We start from the raw sequence: 10000 nt of genomic DNA on the forward strand, positions 1-10000 counted from the left end.
CATTATTACACTGCTGTATGCATAACATTATGACCACCTGCCTAATATTGTGTTGGTCCCCCAACACAGGGCTACCAAAACAGCCCTGACCCGTCCTGCACTGTGTATCCTGACCCCTTTCTATCAGAACCAGCATTAACTTCTTCAGCAGTTTGAGCAACAGTAGCTCGCCTGTTGGATCGGATCACACGGGCCAGACTTCTCTCCCCACGTGCATCAATGACCCTTGACCGCCCATGACCCTGTCCCCAGTTCACCACTGTTCCTTCCTTGGACCACTTTTGATAGATACTGACCACTGCAGACCGGGAACACCCCACAAGAGCTGCAGTTTTGGAGATGCTCTGATCTAGTCGTCTATCCATCACAATTTGGCCCTTCATCAAACTCGCTCAAATCCTTACGCTTGTCCATTTTTCCTGCTTCTAACACATCAACTTTGAGGACAAAATGTTGACTTGCTGCCTAAGATATCCCACCCACTAACAGGTGCCATGATGAGGAGATACTCAGTGTTATTCACTTCACCTCTCAGTGGTCATAATGTTATGCCTGATCAGTGTACTGCATAAGTGTAATATCTATTAAACTTTCCTCACACACACTGATGTTAACATCGTCCTGTTTAGCATGCAGCGTGTGTGTGAATGTAAGACCTCATGGATTTGTCATAACCTTGTTGTCTTGTTTCAGGTTGGTACGAGGGCGAGCGATTGCGAGACGGAGAGAGAGGCTGGTTCCTCGCCGAGTGTGCTCAGCCAATCACGTGCCAGGCCACCATCGAGAAGAACATGCAGAGGATGGACCGCCTCCAGGGCCTGGAGACCAACGTCTGAACAGGATTCTCCACACACACACACACACACACACAGAGTGGACGCTGGCTTGAGGAGCAGTCCGAGATGATGTTATTGATTCCTGGGACATTCCAGAGCATAAAAACTCACCAAAACTGGAAATTTCTTTTTTTCTCATCAATGAATACACTCCCAGGAGGAACAGGTTAAAGATTATTACAGCACCGGGGTGTCAGACATGCCGTATGAGACCTGGCTTCAATCTGGAGCAATGAATTCAATGAATTTAAATCACTTTATGGACTGCAACTGGACTGAACGATTCTTTCACACTAGAAGAAAAAGCCTGTTATTCCACTAGGGGGCAGAAGAGAGCAATAAAACTCAGCTACGGACAAAATGTGCTAATGATTTGTTATTCATAAGCTACAAATAAATAGAACATTTAAACGCGTTTAAGGGTATCACAGCAATTAGGGAGGATGGGGGCGGGGTATAAATGCATGAGAGTCTGAATTTATTTTCACCCCTCGTTAATATTCCTGGGTTTATTAATACATGATGCATCGTCCTAATCCTAATTAAGTGGAAATCGGTTCCAGGTTCGAAAAGCTGGAAAGTTCAGCAAGGCTGAGCTTCAGAAGGAACCGCTGATGTGATGGATGACTGATGATTCGAAGGAGTTTGACACCCCTGAGCTAACACACACCCCTGATCTCTTACCATGAACAGCTCAATGTCCAAGCAGCAGAAGACTCGAACCCAGATCCTCTACATCTCTGGTGTTGATCTGAACGTTTATCTGCACTTATCCAGAATCTTGTCATTTCTACACAGGAATCAGCACACAGGACTGTTTTACTGCACACAGCAGTCTGTATATAAGCTAGCTGTAAATAAATCATGAAACATTAGATGTAAGGGCTCAGGGAAGGTTTGTAGTTTTAAAAAAAAAATCTGAATTTAATTTTATATACACACTCAACATATGAAAGGCTCGAGTGGAGACTTAACCCACGCTGATTTCCATAGTCAGTGTCGTGTAGATCTCTCTCTCTCGCTCTCTCTCTCTTACATAACAGCTTTTATCATCATCCTGAAGATCAAACACTGCACTTCAGCTCGCTCTCTCTCTCTCTCACACACACTCACCGACTCAGTCACCGACTCACTCACTGTCTCACCGACTCACTCACTGTCTCACCGACTCACTCACTGTCTCACCGACTCACTCACTGTCACCGACTCACTCAGTCTCACCGACTCACTCACTGTCTCACCGACTCACTCACTGTCTCACCGACTCACTCACTGTCACCGACTCACTCACTGTCACCGACTCACTCACTGTCTCACCGACTCACTCACTGTCTCACCGACTCACTCACTGTCACCGACTCACTCACTGTCTCACCGACTCACTCACTGTCTCACCGACTCACTCACTGTCTCACCGACTCACTCACTGTCTCACTGACTCACTCACTGTCTCACCGACTCACTCAGTCTCACCGACTCACTCAGTCTCACCGACTCACTCACTGTCTCACCGACTCACTCACTGTCTCACCGACTCACTCACTGTCACCGACTCACTCACTGTCACCGACTCACTCACTGTCTCACTGACTCACTCACTGTCTCACCGACTCACTGTCACCAACTCACTCACTGTCTCACCGACTCAGTCACTGTCTCAGCGACTCACTCACTGTCACCGACTCACTCACTGTCTCACCGACTCACTGTCACCGACTCACTCACTGTCTCACCGACTCACTCACTGTCTCACCGACTCACTGTCACCAACTCACTCACTGTCTCACCGACTCACTCACTGTCACCGACTCACTCACTGTCACCGACTCACTCACTGTCACCGACTCACTCACTGTCACCGACTCACTCACCGTCTCACCGACTCACTCACTGTCTCACCGACTCACTCACTGTCTCACCGACTCACTCACTGTCACCGACTCACTCACTGTCTCACCGACTCACTGTCACCAACTCACTCACTGTCTCACCGACTCAGTCACTGTCTCACCGACTCAGTCACTGTCACCAACTCACTCACTGTCTCACCGACTCACTCACTGTCTCACCGACTCACTCACTGTCTCACCGACTCAGTCACCGTCTCACCGACTCAGTCACCGTCTCACCGACTCAGTCACCGTCTCACCGACTCACTCACTGTCACCGACTCACTCACTGTCTCACCGACTCACTCACTGTCACCAACTCACTCACCGTCTCATCGACTCACTCACTGTCTCACCAACTCACTCACTGTCTCACCGACTCACTCACTGTCTCACCGACTCACTCACTGTCACCCCGACTCACTCACTGTCTCACCGACTCACTCACTGTCTCACCGACTCACTCACTGTCTCACCGACTCACTCACTGTCACCAACTCACTCACTGTCTCACCGAATCAGTCACCGTCTCACCGACTCACTCACTGTCACCAACTCACTCACTGTCTCACCGAATCAGTCACCGACTCACCGACTCACTCACTGTCTCACCGACTCACTCACTGTCTCACCGACTCACTCACTGTCTCACCGACTCGCTCACTGTCTCACCGACTCACTCACTGTCACCAACTCACTCACAGTTACCCATTCACTCAGTCACCGATTCACTCACTGACTCTGTCATCAATTCACTCACCGATTCACTCACAGTCACCGATTCACTCACTGTCTCACCCATTCACTCACTGACTCGCTCACAGTCACCGATTCACTCATTGTCTCACCCATTCACTCACTGACTCACTCAGTCACTGATTCACTCACTGTCTCACCCATTCACTCACTGACTCACTCACTCACACTTACCCATTCACTCACAGTCACTGATTCACTCACTCACACTGATTCACTCACTGTCTCACCGATTCACTCACTGTCTCACCGATTCACTCACATACTCACTGATTCACTCACAGACTCGCAGTCACTCACTTTTTTTTTAAAAAAAGAAAAACTGGACAGATACGCAGGCATTCATGTGGTGATGCTGCTTCAGACAAAAACGCAGCTTCAGAATCAGGTTCGAATGAAGGAATGTTTACGCTCCGGAACGAGTCGCTTTTCATTCCGGATGTGAACCGGAGCTCAGGGAGAAGAACGCCATGCTGAATGATCTGATCTGTATATGGAATGTAAATACTGCCTCAGATGTAACCTCAGTGTCATCCAGTAACATGTAACTAATTGTATTACCATAAAGGTTTGGGTTCATTTCACTCTGTGTCTCTGTGTGTGCGTGCGTGCGTGCGTGCGTGTGTGTGCGTGCGTGTGTGTGTGCGTGCGTGCGTGTGTGTGCGTGTGCACGTGTGTGTGTGCGCGTGTGTGCTGAGTTGCGTGATTAGAAGAAACCACAGCGACTGAAAGCGATGGCTTTATTAATAATGAATCAGGGTGGGTGTGGGGTGGGGGGGTTGTTAAATGAGGGTCACGAGTTAGAATCTTTCTGCAGATCTTCACCTCATGGGATAAACATGTGCAGTGTGTACAGATCACACAGTCATTACACACACACTCAGTCTGGAAAGTTAAAGGTGCCATAAGCAATATTTCTCTGAACACACTCTTCACTGTAAGTCAATGGAAAGAATAGAACGTGTAAATTTTATATTTATCTAAAATTAAAGAAAAGTTTTAAGCTAAAGCTTTACTACAGATTGTTTTAGAGCTCTGAGACTGGAGACTCCTTCCATAAACAACGAGTGTGTGGTCACTTAGCATGTTTGGGGTCACATCTCCAGGGTTGGGGGTCCGAGTCACGTCTCCGCCCTGTGTGTGTGTGGAGTTTACATGTTCTTCGAGTACTTCAGGGGTTTCCTCCAGGTTCCTCCTCCAGTCCAGACATGCCTTGTAGTCTCTGATCTGTGTGTGTTTGCATGTTCTCCCAGTACTTCAGGGGTTTCCTCCAGGTTCTCCACTTTCCTCCTCCAGTCTGTGTGTGTGTGTGTTTCTATCCTTTGATGTGTTGCCACCCTGTCCAGTATGTCCCCGAGTCTCCTGGGACAGACTCCGGGTTCTCCTGACCCTGTGTAGCTCTACATGAGGACTTTACATGAAGTGTCCATCACCCAAGTCGTTACTACAGAAACCGTAGCAATATTAGAATGAGCGCAATGATATAAATCAGCTGTAAGTGTGTCTGTCAGAGGTACGGAATGGACCAATCGGCACGCAGATCTCATCAGTGCTGTGGAGTAGATGAGATGAAGATCTGCTGAGATGGAGAGCAGGTTGAAAAGCAGCGAGAAGAATCCAGAGGTTTCAACTAATAAAGTTTTACCCAAGTTTTCATATTTATTATTATTATTGTGTTTATAGTGAAATGTCTTAAAGCAAGTGATTTAAGGAGAACCTGTGAAGCCTCTCTCTCTCTCTCTCTCTCTCTCAGTGTCCATCTCTCTCTCTCTCTCTCTCTGTGTCCATCTCTAGTCCCAGTGCTGGCGGTTTTTCCTGTAGGGCTCGTGTGAAGTCGTGGCGCTCTCCTGCGTGGTGATGAGGTCGATGATGGCCGAGATCACGGCGCAGTCTTTGGAGGTTCGGTCACTCCAGTCCACCGGACACGGCCGTTTGATTTTCTCCTCCAGCAGCAGGTCCAGCTCCTTCTTCAGGTTCTGAAAGGATGAGGAGGAAATGTCAAAGCACAAACCTACAACATCCCAAAACCCCTTTAATACCTCACTGTTAGGAGGAAAGAGTTTCTCCTTATATTCTCTCACTGAATAAAAACCTGCAGTTTCTCCTCCATGTTCTCTCTCTTTCTCTCACACACACACACACACTCTCCCTTTCTCGCTCTCTCTCTCTCTCACACATACACTCTCCCTTTCTCGCTCTCTCTCTCTCTTTCTCTCACACACACACTCCCTTTCTCGCTCTCTTTCACACTCTCCCTTTCTCACACTCTCTCTCTCCCCCATCTTTCTGTCAATTACATTCTGTGGTTTTCTTTCTCTCCCTTCATTTGTCTGTCTCTCCTTATCCTTTTCCTCTCTTTCTTTTTCTCTCTCCCAATCTCTGTCTTTTACTGTCTTCTTTCCACCCTCTGTTTCTCTCTCTTCTTTTCTTCCCTCTGTACCTGTTTTGCTTTTTTCACCACCCTCTCTCGCATGTTTTTTGCTCTCTGTCTCCGTCACTCAGCTCCTAACTTCCAGTCTTCATTAATGACATTTAAATGTAATTGCTGCTAATCAAGAACATCTTGAGTCGTGAAACTCCTTTAGCATAAATTCTGTGCTTTGCAGTTTCTCTTAAAGAAGAGACCCAGCTGATCCTCAGTGATCCTCAATGATCCTCAGTGATCCTCAGTGATCCTCAGTGATCCTCAATGATCCTCAGTGACCCTCAGCTCATGTTTAGTAGTTAAAAGTAAAGTGGTTATGATATTAATATGAACTTTTGTGGCCAATGGTGAGAATTTCCACTTTGCTGTGCGAGTGTTCAGGAGCAGTGTCCACACACACACACACAAACACACACTCGTGTAGCTTGTGTATGTACTGAGGATCAAAAGCTGTGAAAAGAGACAGAAAGAGAGAGAAAGAGAGAGAGCAAAAAGAAACAAAAGAAAGAGAGAGAAAGAAAGAGAGAGAGCTAAAGAGAGAGAAAGAGAGAAAGAACGAGCGATTGAGAGAAAGAGAGAGAGAGAGAGAGAGAGAGAGAGAGAAAGAGCAAACGAGAGAAAGAGAGAGAGAAAGAGCAAACGAAAGAGAGAGAGAGAGAGAGAGAGAAAGAAAGAAAGAGAGAAAGAAAGAGAGAAAGAACGAGCGATTGAGAGAAAAAGAGAGAGAGAGAAAGAGCAAACGAAAGAGAGAGAGAGAGAGAAAAAGAGAGAGAGCTAAAGAGAGAGAAAGAGAGAAAGAACGAGCGATTGAGAGAAAAAGAGAGAGAAAGTGAAAGAGTGAGAGAGCGAAAGAGATGGCAAAAGCGAGAGAGTGAAAAAGAAGAGAAAGGGAGGGTGAGTGAGGGATAGAGAGACAGAGAGAGATCAATCGTAATTTTTGGGTGTAGTGTCCACTCAGGCTGCAGGAGAACTCTTTATCCTCAGTCCCTCTTTCTCATTTTACACAGACAGATTGGACACAGAGGTGTGTGTGTGTGTGTGTGTGTGTGTGTGTGTGCGTGCGCATGTTGTACAGAGAAAAGTGAAGCGAGAAGGTTAAGAATTTACAGTAAAAATTCCTCCATTAGTGTTTTATTTCCTGTAGCTGAATGTAAAATCATATATATAACGTGTAGAGTGAGACCGGCGTGAGGAAGGAGGGTTTATTTTACACGTCTGACTCAGAGAGAGACACGTGGCTTTACAGCGCTAGAGGAAATGAAAGCCAGCACATATGTACTACAGGATTTACAATGTGTTAATGCCTCTCTCACACACACACACACACACACACACACACACGCTGTTGGATCCAGGTGTTGGTGTCATGCTGGATGCAGGATTAATGGTGGGAAGATTTACAGCTGTTTTCCAGATGAACACGTGTGGCTTTCTCTTTCAGCGACTAGAAAGTGAGAGAACCCGAATACTCCATCCTGATTGGTCAGAAAGTGCTGGCTAGTTTTGGACACCAGCAGCGCTGACAGGAACGCGGCTACACATCAGATGTTTATGTTAGATTTTTTACACTCGTTCTGATATGTGACTGTTACTATGGCAACAAGTAACCGGGGCTTGTTGGATACTCCAGATGAAAATGGTTTCATTAGAGCAGGATAAGAGATTTCGGATCGGCTCAGAGAGTGTGTGTGTGTGTGTGTGTCTGCGTGTGTGTGTGTGCGTGTGTCTGTGTGCTGACCTTGACCAGGTGAGCAATGCGAGCAGGAGACTGGAAGACGATCCACTCGTCCACCGCGATGGTCTCCTGCTCCTGGTCCTTCTGGATGGAGATATCACCACCGAAGAAGAGCAACGAGAACGGAGACACCTCGGTGCAGTCATACAGGAAGATCTACAGGGGAGGCGGGGAGAGAGAGAGAGAGAGAGAGAGAGAGAGAGAGAGAGAGAGAGAAAAGACAGAAACAGGATGAAAGAGAATGAAAAGGAGATGGTGGAAGACAGAGGCAGGGAGAAAGAAAAAGAAAGAGAGAAAAAGAGAAGGAGTAACAGACAAATGGAAAAAGAAAGTGACAGAATTTAATTGACAGAGGAGGGAGAGAGAGAGAGAGAGAGAATGACAAAAGAGGGTGAGCAAAGTAGGGACAGAGAGAGAGTGAGAAAAGACAGAAACAGAGAAATAGTGAGAGAGAAAAAGAAAGAGAGGAAAACAAAAAGGAGAGACAGAAATGGAGGAAGGGAAAGAAAACGACAGAGTTTAATTGGCAGACAGGAGAGAGAGAGAGAGAGAGAGGGTGGGCATGGTAGAGTGAAAGAATGAGAGATAAAAGAAAGAGAAAAAGAAGGGGGGGAGAGAGAGAGAGAGAGAGAGAGAGATCAATCGTAATTTCTGGGTGTAGTGTTCACTCAGGCTGCAGGAGAACTCTTTATCCTCAGTCCCTCTTTCTCATTTTCTCATAGAGTTACAGAGACAGATTGGACACAGAGGTGTGTGTGTGTGTGTGAGTGTGTGTGTGTGTGTGAGTGTGTGTGTGTGTTGTGTGTGTGTGTGTGTGTAATAAGAATGAACAGGAGGAACTGGGAGCTGGAGTACATGTGCTGTTCATTTTCTATTAAGCCTCTCGCTAGGTGTGAAATAATTGTGTGTGTGTGTGTGTGTGTGAAGTGTGTGTGTGAAGTGTGTGTGTGTGTGTGTGTAATAAGAATGAACAGGAGGAACTGGGAGCTGGAGTACGTGTGCTGTTCATTTTCTATTAAGGCTCTCGCTAGGTGTGAAATAATTGTGTGTGTGTGTGTGTGTGTGTGTGTGTGTGTGAAGTGTCTGGAGGAATCAGCCTCCAGCAGTGCTCCACAGGGAAATGGGTGGAGGTGGAATCCAGCACTACAGCGTGTGATTAGTGGTGTGTTTATAGCACAGTGCTGCTCACTGGGGGTTGATGCATTTCCTCCATCAGCAGCTTTCACTGTATTCCCGGGACTGCTGCCATGGCACAGTGTTTCTATAGCAACAGCGTACACAGGGAGCTGGATGCAGGATGCTCCGTATGAATGGGAATTAAAATTCGATAAAAGTGTGTGTACTTGTTGATCCAGAGGAGGAGACGTTTTACGGAGAGACATTTATATCTGACTGCAGAAAAACTTCCCATTTTTCCCAAAGCAGGTCGTAAAGCCGAGGAGAGCAAATGATCCCTCTGTCTGACAGTACACCCTGTTCTCTCTCTCTCTCTCTCTCTCTCTCATATCACTCAGCTGTCATTTCATTCCTCTCTCTTCAGTCGTCTAAATCACTTTTCACTTGTCTGTCCCCGACTCTCCATCTCCTCCCCATCTCTGCCAATAACCACTCTCGCTCTAATTCACCCTCACTCCAGTCTCTCCATTCTCTCTCTCTCTCTCTCTCATCAGTATCTCATTCTCTTTCTCTCTCTGTTTTCTCCCTTTCCCTTTCGCTATTCCTCCCTCTCCCCCTCTCCCTTTTTCTCGCTCCTTCCCTTTCTCTCTCTCTCCCCTCTCTCTTCCTCCCTCTCTCCCCTCCCTCTTCCTCCCTCTCTCCCCTCCCTCTTCCTCCCTCTCCCTCTTTCTCTCTCTCCCTCTCTCTCTTCCTCCCTCTCTCTTGTGTATGTACACTCTCTCTCCCTTTCCCTCTCTCATTCACTCCCTCTCACACTCGCTCGCTCGCTCTCTCCCCCTTCCCTCTCTCATTCATTACCTCTCATACTCGCTCTCTCTCTCCCCCTTTCCCTCTCTCATTTACTCACATTCTCATGCTCACCCTCTCTACCTCTCTCACACCCTTTCTCACTTTTTCTTGCTCTCTTTCATTCTATCATGCTTTCTTTTGCTGTCTCTCAATCTCTCTCCTCCTTTTGCTGTCTCCTGTTTGTTCTCTCTCTTTACAGCCTGAGGACATCTTCCACTGCAAACAATAACGTCCTCTCTTCATGGCTCCCTTTTTATTTTTTCTTCTTTCTTTCTTTCTTTCTTTCTCTTTTTTTTTTTTTCCAGCCTCTCAGCCAGGTAGAGGTTTTGAGAGAGCAGAAGTGCACAGAGTGTTAGCAGGTCTGGATGTGTTTCAGCTTCAGACAGTGGAACAG

General features: G+C 46.9%; 2 protein-coding genes across 2 annotated transcripts in view; one reads left to right on the forward strand and one right to left on the reverse strand.

Moving 5' to 3' along the window:
• Positions 1 to 4060, forward strand: part of LOC131351833 (rho guanine nucleotide exchange factor 26-like) — a 56498-nt gene extending 52438 nt beyond the window's left edge. The window contains exon 15 of the mRNA XM_058387457.1: positions 694 to 4060. Coding sequence (XP_058243440.1) covers positions 694 to 836 — 143 coding nt within the window. The 3' untranslated portion in view covers positions 837 to 4060. The remainder of the gene's footprint in view (positions 1 to 693) is intronic.
• Positions 4061 to 4211: 151 nt separating this feature from the next.
• Positions 4212 to 10000, reverse strand: part of dhx36 (DEAH (Asp-Glu-Ala-His) box polypeptide 36) — a 50998-nt gene continuing 45209 nt past the window's right edge. The window contains exons 24-25 of the mRNA XM_058387456.1: positions 7645 to 7797; positions 4212 to 5457 (exon numbers count right to left, since the gene is read on the reverse strand). Of these exons, the coding sequence (XP_058243439.1) occupies positions 5272 to 5457; positions 7645 to 7797 (339 nt within the window). The 3' untranslated portion in view covers positions 4212 to 5271. The remainder of the gene's footprint in view (positions 5458 to 7644; positions 7798 to 10000) is intronic.

The sequence above is a fragment of the Hemibagrus wyckioides genome, linkage group LG04, assembly GCF_019097595.1.
Source record: "Hemibagrus wyckioides isolate EC202008001 linkage group LG04, SWU_Hwy_1.0, whole genome shotgun sequence".
In the NCBI taxonomy this organism is placed as follows: domain Eukaryota; kingdom Metazoa; phylum Chordata; class Actinopteri; order Siluriformes; family Bagridae; genus Hemibagrus; species Hemibagrus wyckioides.